The 24,767-nt window shown below is 30.6% G+C and overlaps 1 protein-coding gene across 1 annotated transcript in view; it reads left to right on the forward strand.

The window, feature by feature from the left end:
- Nucleotides 1-24,767, forward strand: part of Elp4 (elongator acetyltransferase complex subunit 4) — a 258,524-nt gene that overhangs the window by 127,830 nt on the left and 105,927 nt on the right. Inside the window, exons 8-9 of the mRNA XM_076844298.2 lie at nt 1,049-1,157; nt 4,187-4,293. Of these exons, the coding sequence (XP_076700413.2) occupies nt 1,049-1,157; nt 4,187-4,293 (216 nt within the window). The remainder of the gene's footprint in view (nt 1-1,048; nt 1,158-4,186; nt 4,294-24,767) is intronic.

A 24,767-nucleotide genomic window follows, 5' to 3' on the forward strand; every position in this document is an offset into this window, starting at 1 on the left:
ATTCTTTTCTTGAAAGCTCATTGCTAACTGGTTGACATTACCAATTTATAAAATAGGAATTTCAAAATTACAGAATTTCACATACATCAATGTATATATAGATTTTTTATACTAAATATTTTTCTAAGGTGATATAGCACATAATCATCATTTTCTGAACTATTACACCAACAGAGCTAGAAGGAATACTGGATTTCCATTAAACAAAATAATGTTTTTTAAAATCCTGCTGGGTATTTGATGACTTTATTTGTATAGCCATGAATTTCTGGTTATTTTAGGAACATTTACTGCTTACTGACTGATCCATACTATATTTAGAAACATATTAATGTATTATTTTAATCTTGTAAAATGCAAGATTTCTCAAGATATATGGTTTAGCAATATTTCATCTGCAGTCATACTGGGAAAGAATGAGTAGGCTGTAGGTCTAAATGCTAGTCACCTACCATCTTTTCTTTGCCTTTATTGTTATCCCAGAGCCAAATGACAGCATCTGGAAAGAGAAAACAGAAGACTCCAGAGCTAGCCATGTTGCAGCCTCTTAGCTGGACCCTTCCATATTTCTAATATGTCACAGAGAACCTCAGCTGTTATATAGGACTGAAACCTAATCCCAGCTGACAGCCGACAGGGGACTCTTGCCTTAATACTTTATACTGTGCTATCTACTGTTTCTGAATCCTATTGTCTGCCAGATTTTCCAAAGGACACTGGGTGAAATAATTTGAAAAATAACAGTATATGAGAATAAAAGTACCCCTGCCCTTAAAACAAATAAACAATTTTTAATTTATGTTTTCTATCAATTTATGTTTTACTCTCAGTTCTTCAAATTAGAATAGCATACCTATCTGGGTCAGAGTTTTTAATTAAGAGCATATTTTGGTCCACTTTTTAGCCTAAAGTAGTTTTAATTTTTAATTTATTTCTCTATGTTGACATTCTGTCTCCACAACAATTTATCATTGAGTTGGCATTGTGGCACTATGTAAGTTTTACATGTTTAAGCATAAAATGAATGTTTCATTTCTTTGTTTTACAGAATAAAGCAATTATTTCCCGTGTTACAAACTTGTCAGATACAGTGGTTGGTCTGGAATCTTTTATTGGTTCTGAGAGAGAAACCAACCCATTATATAAAGATTATCATGGTAAGCAGCACCTTTTTAATGAGAAGAGCATGTCCTGGATGCTTCTAGAGTACCTGGAAGAATTCTCCTGTTCAGTCAGAATATCTACTATAAAGTAGCATGAATTTTCTTTTTTAATATAGCTACTAAATATTGGCAAATCCTCCATGGCAACTTGTCATCAAACCACAGTAAGTCTAGAGACTATGAAAACTATTTGAAAGGAGTCAAACCCAAGGTTTAAAGCATCTCTTAGATACTAACATTTCATTGTTTCAGTGGCTTAAAGTTGCCATGATATCATTCATACTAATTAGCCATGTTCCAAATAAATATGTTAATTCTAATTAACAACTGAAGTATCTCTGAGCCAAAAGTCCAAAATCTGAAATGCTCCAAAATCTGAAACACTTCTGGTCCCAGGCATTCAAATAACTGTAACAACTCAGTTTAGCAGTTTATACTTTACAAAGCTTAGCGGTGTGTAAGAAGATAATACTGTATTACCACTTCGGGTTTTTTTGGTGGGGAGTGGTACTGGGAATTGAACTCAGGGACACTCAACCACTGAGCCACATCCCCAGCCCTATTTTGTATTTTATTTAAAGACAGGTCTCACTGAGTTACTTAAGGCCTTGCTAAATTGCTAGGGCTGGGTTTGAACTTATAATCCTCCTGCCTCAGCCTCCCAAGGCACTGGGATTTCAAGCGTGCACCACCACGCCCGGCTGTATTACCATTTTGGTATAAGAACAGGTGAATTCATCAAACTATTTTTAAAACTTTTGTTTTATTTTTTGTTTTTGGAGCTAGGGGTTAAACCCAGGGCTTTGTGCATGCTAAGTGTTCTCTCTTCCACTGAGCTACACCCCAGCCCCTATATTTTAATCATTTGGTTAGGTGAGGAATTTTTTTATAAAGATTTTTATACAGAACCATTTAATATTAAAGTTAAGTAGTTATGTGTGTCTTGGGTCTCAAATCAATATAAAATGTAGTGAATAACAGATTTTTACTTATTTATATACTCTAAATATATATATAAAGTATTGCTATTATTATTGTGGAACTGCTGTATTTCCATAGAAACCTCTACTATATAGCCTCACTAGTTTATTTAAAATCTACAATTTTGATTTTGTCAGATAGTGGAAGTTTTTTGTTGAAACCAACATGCTAGAGTCTCCAAAAATGTATTAAAAATTTTAAGATAGTTTATATAATTGACTAGTGCTTTAAGGACTCAGCATACACCCTTTTAAAATGTAATAAAATAACATAAACTAATAATCAGGTATTTTTAAAAAAAAAATAGTTGTAGATAGACAAATACCTTTATTTTATTTATTTATTTTTTTGTGGTGCTGAGGATCGAACCCAATGTCTCCTACATGTGAGGCAAGCACTCTGCCACTGAGTCACAATCCCAGCCCTAATCAGGTATTTTTTAAAGCTGGAAAATGTAATGTGTGAACAAAAGCTACTGTAAGATAATTTGCCTCTTGTTTATTTATATGCATATGGCATATGCCCAGATTAAACTTATTTATGATGCATTTAATATATAAATTTCATTATTATAGGAAGAAATCTATTAAGATTTGACTAGTTTTAATTTGTTATGATTTATGAGTATTATTAGCTTGTGAATTTATTGAAATTGTATTTTATAATAAAAAATTAGTTTGATTGAAACATTTCATTGAAAGGCTGTATTTTTTGTACTGAAATCTCTGAATTGATACATTATTCCCCACAAAGTATTTAAATGAGTATTTCTGATGACTAATAAAATTTCTGTTAATAAGAAAGATCTGATGATAAAATAATTCATTCTGTAAGTTTTCCTATTTTAATAGCTAAACAAGCACATGTAAATTAAAATTAGAAATGTGTAAATAAAAGTATGGTGTGCTTATTTCTAATAGTGTATTTTACTAAATTGCTATGTATATTTTTAACTTGTAGCTAAAGGCTATTTTCTTAATAACATCTTTTAAATTGTTTTTAAGTTTGAAAAATTCAGTAAGATATTTTAATCAGTTACTTCTGAAGGGGTTGTTTATGAGGTTAAGCATCTGGAGGTCAACCCTTTCTAACTAAAACTAATACATTATAATTCATTCAAATACACACATAAAACCTTGTACTGGAGAAGTGGTTCAATAAATAATATTTATCTATTTGTTTAAATCTAGAATTTGCCTCACTGCCACCCCCAAATTCAGGCATCACTGTCCTTGGGATGGTGATTTTTAAATATGAACTGAGTCAGGCAGAAAGATGCACTGAAGAATCTTCCATGTCTTCATCTGTGGGAAATGACCCCTAGTTTAGTCAGAAACTACATTAGGCTGCACAAAAGCCATCCAATTCCCTTGTCAGAAAAAATTAGCAAGTATTTCTGCTGACAAGAAGCCAAAGCTCACGGTTTACCTAGCACTGTTGCAAAGCTTATAACAGTCACATAAAGGTCTAACATGCCACAGAAATGAGTGTCTTGGGATGGTATAGGGGTTAATGTTTGATCCTAGAGTATGTTCTGAAATGTAGTTTTCTTCAATGGTTTGTTCAAGTCATTAATGAGGTACAAAACGAAATACTTTTTATTAGTGCTTCACTGGTTATCAGTAACCCATAAGCCTTGTTTTGCTGGCTGCTTACTGGTGCATTTAATAAAATAAAGATCACTCAGTGGTGCCGTGGGCAGCATGCAAGGTGATAGCCATATTTGCTTACTGTAAATACAAGAGAAAATCACACACAAACCGGCTGTAGTTTTGACAAGTATTAAGATCCCTCTTTACATCTGTACTTCTGTACCAAAGTGCAATTAGTTTTCCTCGCACAAGGATTTCTGTTTATCTTATTCTGCTTGATTACTTGAGTATAATCACACCATTTGCTTCATTGCTCCTGGTAGTAAGCTCCAGTTTTAAAAGGGGAGGATGCTTGTGTGTAAATTTACAGGATTCTGCTGTAAGACTCTTTAATTTATGCATCTGGTGACAGTTTTTAAATTTTTTTTCTTTTAATTTCTTTTCTATAAGGTTTGATTCATATTCGGCAAATTCCTCGGCTTAATAACTTGATTTGTGATGAATCAGATGTCAAAGACTTAGCTTTTAAATTAAAAAGGAAGCTATTCACCATTGAGGTAAGAGAAATTTTTTATATTTTAGTTCACAGTCTTGAGGTAAATGATATCCTCCTCCTTTTTTTAAATTATTTTTACACTTTAATAACATTTTTAAGATATGTTTCATGTTAAATATTAAGTTATTTTGATGTAACAAAATAGTTTACTATCCTTTTATTTTAATGATGTATCATTAGAGTATAGCAAAAGTGATTTTGTTTTACATGTCTGTTAAAAGTAAGCTCCAAACTTACATGATAAATATGATATGTATATTTCCAAGGCTTTCAAAGGCATATTTAATTAAATGTTAATGAGCTGTGCTACTTGTGTGTGGAATGTGAATACTACTCACATTGTGTATGGATAAGAAAGAGAATTCTTATCTATATTCTAAAAGCATTTTTCTTTACTGTTAGTGAAATTACCTTTCACTTTACATGCTGAATTAAAGTATAATTTACACTACTGGCTTTAAGCAAATTTTCTACAACACTTAAAAACTTTTTTTGTGACCTTTATGCAAGCAATGATGACAGAAAGTAGTAGCACAAAAGATTTATTTCAACTTAATCTTGCTAAAGAGCAAATGAACATAGAACTATTAAGCAATTAGAGTTGATGTTTTTATTAACGAAGTAAATGCTTAGAGAGAGATGGCTTTTGGGTGATGTGATAGTTATCAGTATAGTGCAATTTTTTTTTTAACAAAGACATAAAACAGCCTAGCAGCCTTGACAAACCATTTTGTTTAATCTCTTTTCAAATGAAAAGCTCTTAAGCAGGCCACTTGTCTTAACTGCTTGAAACCATAAAAAGAGAGAATTGCCACCAATAAATTAGCATATTTTTAACTTCATCACCAAATGATGGTCAATGTGGCTTGGCACTGCTTTGGTGTTTGGGACTTCACCCTTAAGTGACCACTTTGGCCCTTTTTTGACCCTCTGCCCTCTTTAAGCTGGCCACTTGATAAGGTAACTTAATGGTTCTCTCTCTTTTTCTTTTTCCCTTTCCATTTGCAAGTAGCACTAACCTATAAATCATTGTAAAGGCCCTATCCAGTGACAAATTAATGTGCCCTCCTCCTAATTAATGGTCATCAATGTCCTTAATTATCTAATCCTATTGAGAGCAGTTAATAGTTAATCAGGCAGCCAGTTCTTCAAGCAGGTCATCTCTGCAGGAGTGTTAGAAGTTTCTCATCTGGGGACACTCCCTTCAAAAGCCACTTAAAGCCAAAAGAGGGAGAGTGTAGAAATAGTGATTCTTGAGCTAATTTGCTTTAGTTCTCAAAAGAAACCATTGAAATGGAACCCAACACTGTAATTGTTCAAACATTGTTTCAACTTTTCTAATAGAATACTGAGTAATTTACCATTATATTGCTTAAAACTTTAGAGCTATAAATTTATAGTTTATTGTTCCAAGGAAAGCAGACTTATCATTTTCTTTTAAGTGGAGTTTATATTTTAAATGAAAGATGTAAATTGCACCCTTTTCCCCAAAATCAAAATTCTGTCAACCAAATCCAGGTATCATTTCTATTATTATCAAAATTAAGCAAGGTGATTCCCCAATGAAAACAATTATTGTGCTCAAAGATTAAAGAAGTACAGTATATGAATCATAATCTCTCTTCCTCTTTCTTTTTTTTTTTTTTTTTTTTTTTTTGGAGGGTTGGGAGGTTAGGAAGGAAGAGAAGTGATGGACTTACATAATGTCAAGTGGAACCTCTTCTTTGAATAACTAGGTTCTACTAGAGACTGCACTTTACCATTAGAGCTGTTGAGAGATCTTTTATTAACCACACAGGTTTCCATTCCTATTTTCTTTTTTCTTCTTCTCACTTTACTAAATTCAGAGAGCCATTATAATTGGTCACCTGTGCTTTGGAAGCAATATTTAAAACATTGTTTTTTAAGAAGTGAATATTCAAAACAATTGATCAGATCCTTTGCCTTTTGGCTTATAACCTAATCAGAAAAGAATTTTAGGTTTTCTTAATAGAAATATAGGTGAAACCCATTCTAAATAACTTATTTACTTATGCTATAATATTAAATTTGGTTATTAGAAAAATATAAAGAATCTAACAAACCTAAGTACATGTAGGTGTAATTCAAACAGAATAAAAGCATGTAGTTTATCTAAAATTAAGTGCTTTAAGTACAGCATTATGCATTATAAAATGCATACCCAAACAGATAGCAAGTCTTTAGGGATATATTACAGAAACTAGAAACAAAAGTAGACATTACCTGAAAGTAATTAGTTCAAGGATTCCTTTATTAGGATAAAAAATCATCAATTGTGTGCCAATGTTTTAGTATATACATCAAATCAATTTTTTTCAATAGCCTGATGCTTTAAAAACATAATTTCATACTAGTTTGTAAAATCTGAGACTATAATATACCAGACATTATATTTGAGTCTTCTTTCAGAAGCAAAAGGTGATGCTTTGGCAGGTAAAGTAAAAATAGCTTTTCTGTTTTCATGTTGGCAGATTTGTTACATATTGAAATTAATTCTTCTTCACATGGTCTCAAAAAGGAACATAGTTTGAGATACAGAACAAAAGAAACAGGCCAACACCCTTATCCATATTTTTAGGGTACTTTTTTATTTAGTCATTGCCCTTTTTATGTATGAAAACTGATTAATATTTTTTACTAACAACTACTAAGGTCTTTTAGCAGATAAAACAACTTTAATAGTCTCTAATTTATTTGAGTGATTTGGAGAAGTCAAAAGAATATTTTTTTCCTTCTTGGAGTATGAATTGGTATTATCCAGAAAAGTGGAAACATTTATCTAACCACAATAAATTATTGCTGACACCTATAACTATAAAACTGTGTAAATTAGCCCCATCTATAAAAACCATAGCATAATCATATGTATACTAATAACACTAAAATCCTAGTATGTATTCTAGGTAAGTATTCACCAAAGAACTAAGAATAGGATCATTTACAAGCAGGTGTACAATCTTTGTTGAAATATACACACTATAGAGAAATTATAAATAGGGATTTTAACCAAATAATGCAGCTGTAAATATTATATAAGCGCCACTGGTTAAGTGACCCATGCATACTCCTTCACAGTTACTACTTGGTATATAGTTTCATTTCTGAGGTGAAATTAATGGCTTAAACTTGCATTATTTTAGTTTCTGTGATTATTTTGCTTCTTTAATATGATTATTATAAGCTAATTTTTTCTTACATTATAATTATGATATACTTATAATACATAAACAAGTAAGATTTGGTAGAATTTGAAATATGGCTGTTATTTGATTATATAAAAGCAGAATTTTCACTTGCATTTAATATTATTTTGTTATTTTGATGTTGTGTTTTGAGCTTCTACTTTCTATGAATATAATTTTCTAATGTGAATGATAATGTATTATTAGTTGCAACATCTATAAGTTTATTACAAAGAGGGTTTCTACTTATGGGAAAGTTTTTCAGCTATAAGAATCAGTGTTTTTAAGTTCAAGTCAGAGTACGATCACTGGGATATGCCAAAAAGTACAAGATATATATCATTTACTAAAAACTTACAGTATACGGATTAACAATATTCAGTCTTGAATTGTCCTAGAAGTAGTAAGTATCATAAATAATGCCTATGTGGGTCTTGTAGACTAAATGAATATTGAGAGCAGAGAATGTCAAAGTGTACCAAGTTTTTTCAGGGTGGTCGTATGATACGTTGTACTTTATGCAGAATACAGATCTCAGTACCATTCCAATCACCAGGAATTTTTTTCTTAAGTATTAAGACCAGAATCATGGGTGACACTGGTATGAATTAGCTTTTCTTTGATGCTATCACATAACTTCATATGACTACAGAATTATTTGAAATGTTTACATTTTGGAAAAGTATAAATTCTTGTAAACTACTAAACACTATGAAAATGCTTAGCAAATTGAGTTGTTGCTTATACTTTAATCTTAGGTTTACTTTCTTCTCTACATTTATTTTCAACAGTCTTTCCAATTTTTAAATGAGAAGTAAGAGGGTGAATATATGTTTAGTATATCTAGAGATGGGGAGAGGAAGAGTTAATTTGCTTGTCAATTCACAGTTATGTCACTAAGTAAAATAATGGAAAACTAAATGTCAGACTTAGAAGCCTTATTATAAGTAGGACCATCATGGGCCATATAGTCTAATATACTTTGTCTGATAATGATGCCCATCAGAAATATTGCTTTCTTTTTATGTTTTAGTTTTTATTCCAGTTAGCCAAAAATAAATATAAAAAATCAAAGTTCAACATAATAGGCGTCTATACATTTTTGTGAAACATAAATGAACATTCTTCAACAATCAAATGTAATTTCCTATCTGTTCACATTTTAATATTTATTATATTACTATGCCCATTCATACTTTAGTTCCTGAGAGAGACATATAGCAGTATCCTATATATTTTACATTCCATAGTGAACCTATCAAAAGTGCATACCACCTTAAGGGGAACACAGTTTTGAGACTGTCTAATCCTATTTCTTCCCACTTTGGAATCTTAATTAGAAGAGATAAGGAAAAAAAAAACATCATTTAACTAAATTATTGTCTTGAATCTGTAGCAAAAGGTATAATCCGCAATTGGGCCAATTAGTGAACCCCATAGTTAGCTATGCTGCAGCGAACAATTTGATTAGATCTGACACCATCCTAGTTCCCACTGTTGTTTTGCCAGGTATGATGGTCAGACTTCAAAGAGCTTGAGGCATCAGCAGGGCAAGGTTTGGAGGCCAGCTTAGGTCCGGTTGTTAATCTCTCTGCTAAAACCACAGCAACTCTCACACAAAACAAGCTTACACGACACAATCATGCGGTATTAAAGTTAGAGTTGAGTCATGCCAATTTGCCTTTGATTTTTTGATGATTGACCAAAGATGGCTACATGACTAGACATATGCTAAAAGTATACTGATTAGGTAATTTCCCAAAATATTTGAAGTATTTTTTTAACTTCCTATATAAATGTTGTGAAAACTTACTCCTTTTGATCAAACCTTCCAGAGTAATAGTATTTTATTGGTGAATAATGAGTATTTCTTACCAGCAGCCTGAGTACTAAACTTTTCACTTACCATTTCATCTAAGTTTATCTTTACATTAACAGTTCCTTAAGGAGACTGTAAAAGGAAATTGTTTCTAAGTGGTGAGCTTTTTAAAAATCTATTAAGCCTATTGAAAGAAAAAAAAAAAACATTTTTCCCTGAGTCATTTATGTTCACTGACAATTTTTCTGAAATTTCTTTATAATTGTTTTCCACTTAAATGTTGAGTAAAGTGCCCTTCCAGAATGTGATTGCATAAGTGTTCTTCTCTCTGCATTCTGATTTGTTGAAATAGTGCAGTAATAGTGACATGTTTCCATTCTGAGAAAAGCCTAAGGCTGCTTTAGTATTATTCCGAATGATTGAAACTGCCATCTTGCTGACTTTCCCTCGGGCAGCACAAGGCCTGTTTGCTTTTGTGTTCATTTCACATGATGTTCGGCTGGCATAACATCATTGCTTCATTTGGCAAGGAAGATTCAATTCATGTTTGCCTATTATAAAATCTTCTGTTTAGTCATCAACACCTAATGTGTTAAACTTGCAATTAATTACATGAAATGAATTGTATTTCTTTGAGAAATATTATTAAAATATCTTGACTATAAACAACATTATATAAAAGTCTTCATTTTATAAATTGAACTTAAGATCTAATGTTATGCCTTGCACTATTTATTATATTAATTCATAAGTACATTTTACTAGGGAAATTTAAGGAAAGCATAATATGTTTGAACAACAAGACAATTGCACAAAGCAGAAATCAAATATTTTTAATCCTGTTAATTGTCTTTAGTTCATGCATTTCTCAGATATTATGGTACCTTCAGTGCAGTTATCAAAACTTTGAAACCAGGATGATATAAACTCAGTATTATCTAAAGATGCAGAGACAAAAAAATTTCTCCTCTTTCTTAAATTTTGAAGTCATGAATGTTTATGTATATGCTCTGTGGTTTGGCTTGGGAAAATTACATGGCAGTACTTTAAGGATTTTCTTAAAGCATTTGTAGAACTACTGAAGCAGAGTTTACCAGTTTATATGATACTCTCAAGCAGTTCCTTTCACAGTGTGTCATTTATGTTTCTAAGGAAGATAGAAAAAGAAAACAAAATGATGGCAAATCAGAGCTGTCCCATTTCCTCACCTAAACGTAATGTTGAGTTCCTAGTAGATAAGAACATATATTCTGTTAGTATATCCTTCAACATACCTGCATACTAATGCTTAATAAGGTATCTTTGAACTTTGTGGTATATGTAACTTTAAGGATACTTTTTTATCCAAAACATTCCTAGTTTAGTCATTGCCTAAGCATCTTTGCACAGCAAATGTTTGCTTTAATCCTTTCCAGGCCTTTTGTGTCATTTGATTCTCTTCTTTAGAGACAATTTACCCATCTGAAGTATTAAGTTACAATCACATACCCTGTTTTAATTCTTGGTGTAACATTTACATATTGCTATAATTGTTTCACTTCATTTATTTCCTCAACCTCATCAGTAAAATATTAACTCCACAAAAATTAGGGACATTTAGCTGTGTTGTCTGCAACTAAATCCTGAACATTTGTAATAGGTATTCCATAAATATTTGATAAATTACTTTTTTTAAATTAACTTTATAATAAATTTCTTAAAAACATGTATTTCATTTGTTCAGGGCATTGTATTGTATGCTTTCACATTCATTACCATATTTAATTATTATTTTATCCTCATAGAAACCCTTGCAGATAAATATTATACATATTTTAGTAAAGAAATATGAGAAATTACTTAAACTTCCCAAAGTTGCTCATCTATGGTTACCAGAATTAAATATAGATCTTCTGACTCAGTGTGCAGGGTTACAGTAGAATGTTAAAATGTATTCAGGAATTCTGATAATTATAATTAATAAAAAATAGTTTCATTAAGTGTTTAACAGGATCCTAGGAATAATGCAATTGTTTTATAGGTATTATTTAATAGATCTCACAACTTACCAGATACCATTATTATCTACATTTTACAAGTAAGGAAACTTACAGTTCAGAGAGACTAAGCAACTTAATTTACCCAAAGTCAGAGAACCAATAACTAACAAAAGTGACACCTAAATCCAAATTTGTTTTATTCTAAAGCCTGTGCTCTTAACTGTCCACCATGCCCCAATGGTACAAACATTGTATATCTTCAGTGCACATCATGTCATCAATGTAATATTTAACCATTGTAATAGTTTTAGTATATAAGCCAGAAAGCCTCTGTCCTAAAGAATTTTCAAGCAAGAAATGGATTTTTAAAAATCTCAGAAATAGGTGTATGTTATATATATGTATGTGTAATATATATATAGACATGGGATATTATGTATGTTAGCATTCATCCTTCTGGCATAACAAGCACTTATGAAATTATGAAGTTTAGGTTAATCATTGCTTATTCCTGATATAACATGATGCTGTTTTACATATAAACATGCTTATTAGGGTAGCAATATTGTTCTTTCCTTTCACCTATTTCAGGTAGATTATTATGGAAAAATTATTTTGCCAAAAAAATGCAAAGCCATTGCCTATGGACTATTTTCTTTGATTGGATTTTAAATCCAACAAAAGCCAGCTACTCTGTACAAAAACAAAAAAATGTGGTTCACTTGTTTCAGCCAACTATTTTGAAATAATTCAGAAGTAAGCCAGATTAACTTACAATCTATTATATTATTACCTCAAGTTCTATGTTCAACTTCCTTTGCAAATGTTAATTTGTTCATAATTAGCTAACATGTTTTATGTTATATTTTACATATTTCTAGATTATTTTATGTCTCTGAAACATCAAAAATTATCCTGTAAGATAACTAAGATATATGCAACTTCTAAGTTAATAAAGGTCTGCTAAGTTTAATTTTTCAAATTCCTAATTTTTTACTTATCTTTTATCATAAGAGTTGTAATGAAGGTTTTATTCATTCTTATCAAAAGCTATTGTTTTCCTTTGCAAATATTTTATTTGTTGGAAGTTCTCTGAGTACTATCTTTAAGAAAAATTAAACAATAAATCCTATGATTGCAAAGTATTTTCCTCTTTTATTGATTAATACTATTGCAGACATTTTCAACAACTTAGTAATATGAAGAAATTGTGTTCCTCATTAAGGCAACATGATATTAAACTTAAATTTTTAGTTTTTAAGAGATAAGATTGGGGAACAGAGAAAGTAGAATATAATGGAAATGTATTTAGCCCCAAAACTAGTAAAGCAGTTCTCTTATTTAATTAGAAATTAAAATTCACAACTTCATGCCATGGTGGCCTTTTAGTAAAGTAACCAGTTCAGGTCCTTCATATCTAGCATACTGAAGTTCACTGAACTGTTTTGTCAGGTGCTGTCAAATCAACCCACGATTGTTGTAGAGAATCAAATTAAATCATTTTGGCATGAGCTTTCCAGAAATAAGATAACCAATACGAAGGTTTAATGAAATTGAGTATTTGGTTTCAATGTTTTGTAAGATCATCAAAAATATATTGTACTCATTCATAAATTTCTTAGTAAAGCAGTTGAAATATCTGATCCAGTACTTTATTGGAAAATTATTTAAATACCACTGCTTGATATAAATAATATTTGAACATATTTGGGTATATCTTATTTTAGGTATACTATTATTTACTGAATGTGTCCAAGGAATAAAACTTCAAAATATATAGTAATTTAGTAAAGGGGAGAAGTATCTTTTACTAAAATTAAAGATGTTTATTATGAAATAAAGCTGGTATTAATTTTGATATAACTATGTTTCCAAAGGTCACTATAAGCAATGTTTTATTTTATTTTGTTTGTTTGCTTTTTTTTTTTTTTTTTTTTTTTGGTGCTAGGGATCAAACTCAGGGCCTTGTACATGCAAGGCAACCATTCTACCAACTGAGCTATATCCCCAGCCCCAGCAATGTTTTATTTGATCAAATTTCTTAAGTCTTGGATTAAGAACTATTTATGAATATTTAAAATATTTAATTCTCCTATGATTAAAGAATAGTTCGTGACCAAGAGTTATTTTTAAAGGTATTATTATAGTATGGATTTTAATGTCTCAAACTTTTCACTTGTACATTTTGAAATACATTTTTATTGTTAATATTTCTACCATTTCTGCTCAATAACCTAAGAAATATTTTCCTAACTTATACTGTAGCTATGGTGTAGCTTTGAAAAAGCTTGTAACAAAAAGTCCCTTGTGCAATTTAAAGGTCACTTGTACATATTGTAATAGGCTACTCATTTACAAGATCTTTGTGAAGGGTCATTGCTATAGCATGAAATGGATTGCCCTTATTGAGCTTATAAATAAATGGGTCAACTTACCTTCTATTCAGTAAACAAAGGAAAAGGCTAACACAATACTAATTTATTAATATTTTTATAAGTAAATTACTAAAATGTTAAGCAAAACCACATGCATTAGTGCCACATTCTTGACATAATTATAGAAAATTATTGAAACATATAATTACAGCTTTTAAGGGAAAACTGCTTATATATATTAAGTATATACATATTTGTTTATTTGTTTAAATATATGGATCATGTCCACGTAGAGCAAAAAACAGCACAGTGGTATATGTTCAACTATTTACCATTAAACTAACAGATTTCAAAATAGCTAACTTATATAGTCCATTTTTTTTGTACTGATTTTCAAACCTTGTCAGAGAAAAGTATTAAAAAGAAATCAAACTACGTAGTGGTTTATTTTAATTATCTTTCACAGCCCCTCTAGTAATGCTCCGTACTAAATGAATTCAGTAGCCTGATTTTTCAATAAATTAAATTTTTAAATAAAACTAAATATAATAATGAAAATATTTTTCTTTTTATAATAATATTAATACTTAGATTTTTGCATATAATACATATATTTATGATGTAGAAGTCATTTTTAGTTTCAAAAAATCAAATTGTAGAAACTGGAGATATAGCTTAACAGTAAAGCACTTGCTAGCATGTATGGGGCTCAAGGTTCAATCCCCAGCACCATCAAAAAAAAAAATCAAATTGTAAAATTATACTAATGAAATAAATTTATCTAGCACTTTTAGATTCTTCCCTTTGCATTTAGACATTCAGACACACAACAACCACCCACCCTTAATTTGGGGGGTCTGGTGGTCACTGCATACTATCAAAAATAACAATAAAATTAAATTTCTAGTGAATGCCAAACAAAATCTTCTAGGTTAAATAAAAGTGAGTTAACATTGAATTTGAACTAAAATTCAAATGAATGATAACATTATCCTTTAAAAACCTGTGGGACTGGCTGGTCTATAGAAGTACTAAAGCTGGTTATGAAATAGAATGAACCCTGATCTAGGACTGCTCTTCTCTGCTTGTCATTTAGTTCTTGAATATCTACTCTACTTGTTTTGTTTATTTTTGCTGCTGTACTTAAGTAGAGGGAAAACATCGTGCATTTCTGAAATCTCTTTTGTACAGTACCAACATTTTGGAAAAATACCATTCTTTTAAAGGCAAAAGTGCTATGAACTTAGGCCTGTTTTATTCATCATCACATCCCTTTCCAACTTCAATGCCCGATCATGTATATACTCAGCAAATATTGAATGAATGGATGAATGAATAAACGAATGCCTTCTTGACACTGGTCAAAACATTCTAGACAGTGTGACCATAAAAGTCTTACCATCAGGTGAGCATGGTGACGCATGCCTGTGATCCCAGCAACTCAGGAGACTGAGACAGGAAGATCACCAAGTTCAAGACCAACTTCAACAACTTAGCAATGCCCTAAGCAACGAAGTGAGACCCTGTCTCAAAATAAAAATAAAAGAGACTGAGGGTGTAGCTCTGTGGTTAATTGGCCCTGGGTTCAATCCCCAAAAAAAAAAAAAAACCCTTCAGAATATGGAATAGTCTAATAATGCTAATATAGTTTAAAATAGTTTTCCATAGATGCTCAAATATACTTTTAATGTTTTTCATAAGTAAAATGACTTTCAGCAATTATCAGCTAATAATATGAAGTGTTATAGCTGAAATATGAAGTAAAACTGTACTCCTCAAAAATATCAGATAATCATGAGCAAGGTCATAGTTCAGCAGTGGAGTACTTGCCTCCCACGTGTGAGGCACAAGGTTCAATCCTCAGCACCACATAAAAACAAATAAATGAAGTAAAAGTATTGTGTCCATCTACAAATAAAAATATTTTTTAAAATATCAACTAATCAATGAGAAAGAAAGTTCTAATTAACAGTATGTGATATGGGGTCTGAATCATTTTTCATTATTGCCATGCTATTACATTGAGATTTATTTTGAATGCTTCATCTTAAAAGATCTAATAATAAATTTTTAAATTTATAAATGTCAGTAAAGAGTTTCAAATCTGATTCCTGATGTGAACTAAAATTTATTTATTTACTTTAATATTTATTTTTTAGTTATCGGCGGACACAACATCTTTGTTTGTATGTGGTGCTGAGGATCGAACCCGGGCCACACGCATGCCAGGCGAGCGCGCTTCCGCTTGAGCCACATCCCCATCCCCGTGAACTAAAATTTAGACTAAGTTTCTAAAAGTCCTCTAGAGCATAAATCCTAATTCCCTCATTTGAAGTACCAATACTTTCTAATCCCTGTTGACTATTATTATTTCTTGTGTTACTATTCCTAGTATTCAGTAGCAAATATAGTTAATTATTTCATTGCCTATATTTGTTCCTGGCTTTTAACAAAAATCATATATATATATATATATATATATATATATATATATATATATATATAGAGAGAGAGAGAGAGAGAGAGAGAGAGAGATGGATGAAGTATAAAATGGAATTCGACTGTAACATTTTGGTTTAAATGTATTTTAACAGCAAAGTAATACCTTTTCCATCATAAGAGAATCTAGGACTATCCTTACTAAAGAATCATCTATTGGCCTCTTAGTGAACATAAAGCTGACAAGTTCCAATCTAGTTCTTTAGTTTGACTTCTTAAGAATGTTCTCCTGCGAAATCCAGAAGGAAATTTAATTAGGAACAGTTATAATCAAAAGAAAATTTTGTAGAACATAATTTATAACTGCATTTCCTTCGCATAACCTATTGACTTGTTAGCTTAGTCAAAAAACAGAAAGAATACAGATAGAAATATTTTAAAAACATGATCTACTGTTCATAGTACCAAAAGTACTTTGCTTTAACATTCAATCATTATAATATTCCCGTCTACTCCCATTTATTCAAAGGGTTCTTATGTATTTGTCCATGTAAAAATTAAGTGTGGAAAGGGCAGAATAAAACCAATTATGACCCTGTTGCATTAGATCATGAAGTATTGAAATACAAATAGGCCTATTTGTTTTGTCTATGACTGCTTTTACACTACTATTGCTAAATTGTAAATTTATGGCCTGTAAAGCCAAAAATATTTACAGAGAAAATTTGCTATAAAGAATACTTACTTTAGAAGGCTAAATACTTTAAATAAAATTTGCCAATTATCAATTGAGTGATATGATTTATAGTTTTAAATTAAGCTTTATTTGAAAAATAATGGATGCACACAATCATTTGATGTGTAATTTGCACTTAAAAATTAATACAGTCTCTTTGAGAAAACATTTAAATTTTTCTCAGGTTACATTAATGTCTCTTTGAGAAAATAGTTAAATTTCATAAAAGGTTAAAATTGGAAGGGAGATTAATGTGCTTCAAAGCTAGCTTTTTATTATGTGCACGTATTTTCTCATCCAGCTTCTCTGTAATCACATGGAACTCACTTTCTTAGAGGCACCCCATTTCATTCTCTACCAGATTCTTTCAGATGCTAAAGCAGCCTCTCATCCATTAGTACTAATTTTGCTTTCTGAAGCCACATGAAAATTGCTATTTTCTGTATACCCTTACTGTACTTAATATATGAGGAACAATTTTAATTTGTATGTATATCTTCTTTATCATCCTTAGATTTATATTTCTTTTATAAAACATTAAAAATTAACTATGATGTTTATTATATGTCTTTTTAGAACTTAAGTGTGAAGCCCATATAATTTTAAAAACATCCTTTAAAGGAATCTTTTTCGCTTTTGTAGAGTAGAGCATTAATTAGATATACTAAAGTAATAGTTTTGAATCCTGAAGTAAAAAATGCTTATGAATTACATGTTTATACAATTTAAATATTAAAATTCAATGTTTTTATTTGTAGCATGTTTAAATACACAGATAACTTCATATGATTAAAAATGATAAAAGTCAATGTTAAATGTGATATTTTTGAAATATCAAATATCTCTTAAAATAATTAAAGATAATTTTACTATGTAAGTAAAACAAAAATGTAGCATTAAACTTTTAATGACAGAATATTGAGGTATGAGGACATATTTCTAAGTATTGATTTTTATCAGTAGGAATGCACAAAGCCACACCATCCAGTGTCTAGAATTGTTAAATTAAAGCAGAAAGTTTCAGCAGACATTTATGGATCAAGAAGTCTTGCTTATTTTCATTTTGTATTTTTTTAATTATAAAAATTTCCTAGGCAAGGGAACAAGATTATATTGAAGGTTAAAATGTAGATATAGTCTTATAAGTAAGTTAGTGCTGGTAAGATTACTTTGAAGCCATAGGAAGCTTAAGTTGGAATATTTATCATTTAGATAGGAAATTTTAACGTGAGAACACTTTTACTCAAAATAGCTTTTATTTAAATTAATGCAAAATATTATACTTTAATTAAGTACTTATTAGTGACTTTGGCATTTGAAAACTGACTTAAAATTAGGTAAAACAACCCCCTTTTTCAGAGGGGGTTTATAATATAGACTAGAAAAGATTGCATGAAATACCACACAAAAAGGACTCAACTTAGTGTTTTCAGCCTAATAAAAATGTTGTAAAAATACTTGTAAGCTTGAAAATCACACTAGCTATTCTTGTTTCAAATTCTGTTTAATATATTGTTCTGTATGATTTTATAATAAACAGATTACTCCTTGAACAGGAATTAAGAATAAAGCTGCCAGGAAGGGGTTTTGTTGTCAGAGTAGTTCCCGCCTCATGTTTTGTAAGAGATTTCATGGTCCCATTGTAAAGAGTAGATGATTTAAAACGTGTTCCCAAGATAAACTTTCCCATTGTCATTAATGAGGATGGATAATACTGAGTGACAAGTGCATTAGGAATGACACAGAAAGAGCTGTTAGATTTGTCAGAGCGTATCACTTCAGGCATTGACACTTGAGGACATTCTTTTTGTGGATATTTGGTTGGGGGGGGGAGTCTGATTTAAAGACACCAAAGTTTGTGTTTACTGATAGAATGATGTATTTTACAATTTATAAATATATATTTTCCAGTGTTTATAAAATATTTGGAAAGTTAGTTAGATTGAGTTCTTCCACATTTGAAGTTCAATCTTTTGTTATATTCCAATTTCTTTCTAAGAAAGTCATCAAACTGCATTAGCATTGCATGTTCAAATATTTCTACAAAACTAAGTTGTCCTTTTAAAAAAGTCACTTCTCAGAATATCCAATGAAAGGAAGGATACAAAAATTATGTAAACTTTTAAGTTTTTGTTGCCCTATTATATATAAAAGGCATCATCTTGAGAATGAATATTTTGAAATAAGAAAATACATATAATTATTACCACCCTAAAAATACATTACTTCAGAAAAACCTTTTAAGTATTAATCAGTAAACAATAATGTATGACTTTGCTGGTTATTTAAAGCATTTCCAAACTGATGTATGCCTCTCGATTTCAATTTTGAACATGCAATTGGTCACTTTTTCGCCTTGGTTCATCTTTCGTGCTGCCAACCAAATTTTGTCTCTGTATACCTTTTTGACACTAATAATGACTGAGTCTGTGTTCATTTGAGTTCAAGATTTCCCAAGCGGCAGTTTGGTGCTGGGATAAACTATGTATCATGATTACATACCACTAATCTGTCTCAACCAAACCACCCTATGACTGAAATTATACTTGACAGTTTACCTCTTCTTGATGAGCCTGAGGTGAACATAGCTACAAACCATCCCTGGGAGAACATGGCAACTACTCCATATGCTAGGGAGGGGCCTTTTATTTGTGACACAAGACTTCAGCTATGCCTGTAACACAAGGGAGGTTTCTCTCTCCACCCCTGTCTTTCCCTCTCCTTCTCTGTCATTTTTCTAATATTTAATAGTATTACTTCTCTAACACAAAATTCTTTGCAAAAAAAATATTTGGTAAACACTTGCAGGCACTCTAAGTATTACGTATAATGTTAGCTTTGCCATATGTTTAAAAACCATAAAGTCATTTTTAAAATATGTATGCTTTCTAAAATTTGTTCTATTATATACCATAGTTGTCAAATATTAAATATTTCCAATTAGTATCTGACACTAATCAGAATTCATCAGTTCTAAAAACATCTTAGTATTTTGTATAATGAAAATGTTTCTTACAATGAGTTTCTCAGAAAATATTTTCATTTTAACATAAAAATGTTTTTAAAAATAAATTTCAAATTCTTTAAACTTTTAATAAATTTAAAGAGAATAAATTAAAGACTATACTAGAAAACATTTAGGTTTTTTTAATAAAGATTTTCTATCCAGACTTAATTAACATTTTCTACAATTGCTAAAGTCTAGTGAAAAATTGCTACTAAAGGAAATAAATTAGTTACTGCCTTATATCGTATTTGAAAATGCTTTTCCTTTGGAGTCAAAATATTATTAAACATTTTTGAAGTGATGGACAAAAAGAGGTTAAAAGCCTTACTGTTAATACTCTGGAAAAAAGAAAAATCTAAAATAATTTTCAAGAATGTGCATGGAGGGTTTAATAGTAAGACTAGTTTTTACAACCAACATAGAGTCCCAAGTGAATAACAGACTTAACTTGGGAAAGGAAATACCAAGGTTATTTAAATGAAGGCATTTGGATATTAAAATGGCTTTTCATAGACCACATACAGAAAGTTTTTTATAAAATAGAATCTGTTTTAATCTGTCCTAGATAGTTGAAATGTGATTCTATCAGAAGAGGTTCAAATGGCTAGAAAAGTTTGGTCAGTAGAATTCTGTTAGATCATCAGAGCAAGTACTTATTAAGCTTATTTCTGTTCTTTACTTTTAAATAAAGTTTAGTGCTCCCTAAGACAATATTTTCTATAATATTATGAAGTAATAGTTATAATTCTAATTCAATCTGCAAACATTTTTCTAAAGCACCTGTTGTCAAATAAACATCAACTTTATTTTGGAAATTTATGAAAATTAGTTTTCCAATATCACAGAGGTGATTATTGAATCTGCATAGTAAATGAAGCACTTATATTTTTAATGGAATATAAATTATTTTTAATAATAAACTTAATCTTTTTATTTTCTGTTACTTTTATTTTAATTAATACAGTATGTATTAGTGAGCCAAATAAGATTTCTATAATCACCTAAAATAAATATTCTAAAGAAACCATCAAAATACAATATATTTTCACATTTAAAATTTTTCAGTTATATAAATTGTACCACTGAGCTACATAATATAATCCGGTGACATCTATTTCTGAAGAAGTACTATCAAAGGAAATTAGTAAACTATTTATATATATTCTTTATTCCAAAAGCAATTAAATGAAAAAATGTCTAATTTATACACTGATTCATGCTAGGCGGACTTAATTCTGTGCTAAATTTTAACTTAGGCAGTTAAATCTGTGATCCATTCATCTTATCATACCAAGTTATTCCTCCCATCTAATTACATGATTATTAAATGTACTTTTTATTGTAGGATGCATCTGCATTATTTTTTAAAAATAAAATCACTTCTATTTTTCCTACAAGTATCTATTTTCTAATCAGAAGAGTTGATATTACATTGCTTTGCAGTAAATATTCAAAAATTTAAAAATGGTAATTATTGAATACTTATATCCAAAAAAGTAATTGCTTCATTTGAGAAGCAAAATTGGTTTATATCAAATTTAGAAAACAAGCAAATTATGATATTTTATGTAATACTTAAATTATTATGCTTTTAGTATTTTAATAGAAGCCTTTTTCAACTCTTTAATATACATTTATGCCTAAACATAATACACTGTGAATCCTATAAAAAATGTGACAATAAAGTAAAATGTTCATGCCTTTTAGCAAGTAAACTGTATAAAATTATACAAAAAAAAAATGCCTTATATCATCCTATACAGCAAAATTATTGTGTTCTTCAGACTTTAATAAAGTGATTGGCAAAAGTCAAATCGCTTGTTTCCTACCTCAAGAAAGAATAGTTCTTTCCCATTATTATTACTTAAAATAATTCCTTTTGCTGTAAATATCAGGATGAAATTTCTGTGATGTTCTGTGTGTGTGTGTGTGTGTGTGTGTGTGTCTATAAGAGCCCTATAAAAGAAGTGGTCTGTCAGATTTTTTAATATTCTGACAGAATGAAACAATCATTATTTCAATATAATGTACATTTGAAGCTTAGGGACTGATTATGTGAGAATGAAATCAATCTTACGTGTTTATTAATTCATTTAGTAAATTCCTTCGGAGGTTTTTAGGTGAATCTTTACTCTGGTCCAGTGCTTTTTATTAAAATATGTGTTGAGGAAGTCAGTGCCTATGCCATTATTTGGAGTATTGAGCCTACATTTTCTTCTAGTAATTGCAGAGTTACTTTTGTTCAGGGTGAGAGATAGGGATCAAGTTTCTACCTATGGATATCCAGTTTTCCCAGTACCATTTGTTTAAAAAGCTAGTTTTTCTCCAAAGTATGTTTTTGGTACCTTTGTTGAATGTTAGATGACTCCATCTATGTGGATTTGCTTGTCTATCTTCTATTCCATGGGTCTTAATGTCTGTTTTGCTGCCAATATTATACAGTTCTTGGTACTGTAGCTCTGTAGTATAATTTGAGGTCCAATATTGTGATGCATCCAGCAGTTGCTTCTCTTGCACAAGCTGCCTCTCTCCTCATCTCTTTCCTTAACTCAAAGTTGGATCTTGACTGTTTCACCTTCAGTCTTTACAATGGCCCATTCCTCTATCACTTCATGTCTTTTGTAAATGCCAAAAACAATCTTCCCTTTTCCTCCAAGCATTCTTGGTAGATCAGTCTTATTCTGAATTTAGTCTTCAACGTAGATCTTATTTCCTCTAAAATTTCTTCCTAATTTTTCAAGACTGGGTTAGGTAGCCTACTTCTGTCCTCCTGAAGTACCTTATAAATTACCTCTGCTGCAGTACTTACAGCCTTATTATAATTTCCTATTCCCTTGGTGTTTCTCTTCACTGTTCTGTAAAAGAGTGACAGAAACTCTTTTTTTAATTTATTTTATTTTATTCATTTATGCATCCACAGCACCTAACACAGGAACTAGCATGTAACATGTATTCAGTAAATATCTGTTCAGTGAGTTAAAAAATACACGTAACATGTTGAATTCTGTCTGCTAAATACCTGACTACATCTCTAAAGCTTTCCATGTGGGTTTGGGTTGTCGGTTCTTTGAGTGGGATCATTAGTAATCATTCTCCAAGCCCAAATCAAACAGTTTAAATTTTCTGTAATTACCAAACACTGTCTTGTCTTTAATATTTACATACTCTCTTTGGACTATTGCCCCACATCATCCTGGACTTTTGTTTTTCCCTCTTGTTCTTGGTACTGAATCCAGGGCCTTGCACGTGTTAGGCAAGAGCTCTACCACTGATCCACATCATCAGCCCTTTTAATTTTATTTTAAGACAGGGTCTCACCAAGCTGTTCAGGCTAACCTCAAACTTGCAATCTTCCTGCTTTAGCTTCCTGAATAGTGGGATTATAGGCACATGCCACCACGCCCAACTTCAACCTATAAGATGTTTTAAAAAAATAACATCTCTCTTAATCTTTTCTTCTGTATTGTTTTTTATTTTAATTTATTATGACAGCAGAATGAATTACAATTCATATTTCATACACAGTGTACAATTTTTCATATCTCTGGTTCTACACAAAATAGAGTCACATCATTTGTGTTTTCATACATGTACTTAGGGTAATGATGTCCATCTCATTCCACCATCTTTCCTACCGCCATGCCCACTCTTTTCCCTCCCCCCTCCTTTGCCCTATCTACAGTTCATCTAATCCTTCCATGCCCCTCTCCAACCACTTATGAGTCAGCATCCTTAAATCAGAGAAATCATTCAGCATTTGTTTTTTGGGGATTGGCTAACTTTATTTAGCCTTATATTCTCCAACTCCATCCATTTACCTGCAAATGCCATGTCAATCTTTTCTTCTTAGTGAAGATTTTCTACTTCCTTTTCCACACTACTCATCCTTCCCTGCCAGTATATTGACTTCCTTCTAAATGTTTGGCTTATTTAAACTCACCTTTTTAATGAGAAAGTATATTTCTTATTGCATTAAAATTGTGTTGAGAATATTGCATTAAAATCCTGTTGTATAATTTTAGTTCAAATGTAAATGTATTTTTTTAACTAGTCTATATTATCTGGTCCTCTTTTCTCTATAGACATGTGTTGGAAATTCAATGTGGATACCTATCAGAATGACTAATTAAGGCCAAACCAACTGAGCATTTTTAAATACACCCTTCAAATACAGGGGAGGTGCCAAGTTGATAACATCTTGATAACATTGGATAGTAATATCCCAGGGGATTACATATTCATTGTTCGTAGTCAATTGACATTTATATCTATTATCACTTGAGTGAAACATGATTAATTATTTTATGATAATTTGAATCATTGTTTAAAATTCAGTTTGCAAAGTGTTACATCCCTACTGTCTTCCTTTTCCATTCCTGTAGAAGATATCCTATAGAAGACTCTGCTATTTAGGAAAGATGGTTTTTCCTCCTAATTGTTACACGGTGAGCCTCATTGTTTTCCAAATAAGAGACTCCTTCTCCCTCTAAGAGTAATAATTTTATGCCACAGACATCAAAGATGAGAACAAAAATGTCACAATGTAATTCTGTCTCCATGACACCTAACAATAATACGATGTAAAAAATTGAATTACAGAAAGCCTTTTGCTTTTTCCATGTCAAAAGTCATGTTTCTCTGATATTTTCTCTCCAAATTGAGTGTTTAAATAACCATTTTTATATCATTTATAAAATTGTAATTGCATCTTGAAATTTTACCCATAAAATATTTCTCCAAACTGTACTTTTTCATAAGGTTATTTTTTTCCTAACCAAGAAATAGGGAATTTTGATTAAAGATTTATTGCCTTAACCCATATGCAATATGTTTATCACTTAGGAAACATTTTTTTAAAAACATGGGTAAGTAATTTTGTATAATGCTATAATTACATCTTCCATTGGTATAATTATA

Source organism: Callospermophilus lateralis, chromosome 2 (genome assembly GCF_048772815.1).
Source record: "Callospermophilus lateralis isolate mCalLat2 chromosome 2, mCalLat2.hap1, whole genome shotgun sequence".
Lineage (NCBI taxonomy): Eukaryota > Metazoa > Chordata > Mammalia > Rodentia > Sciuridae > Callospermophilus > Callospermophilus lateralis.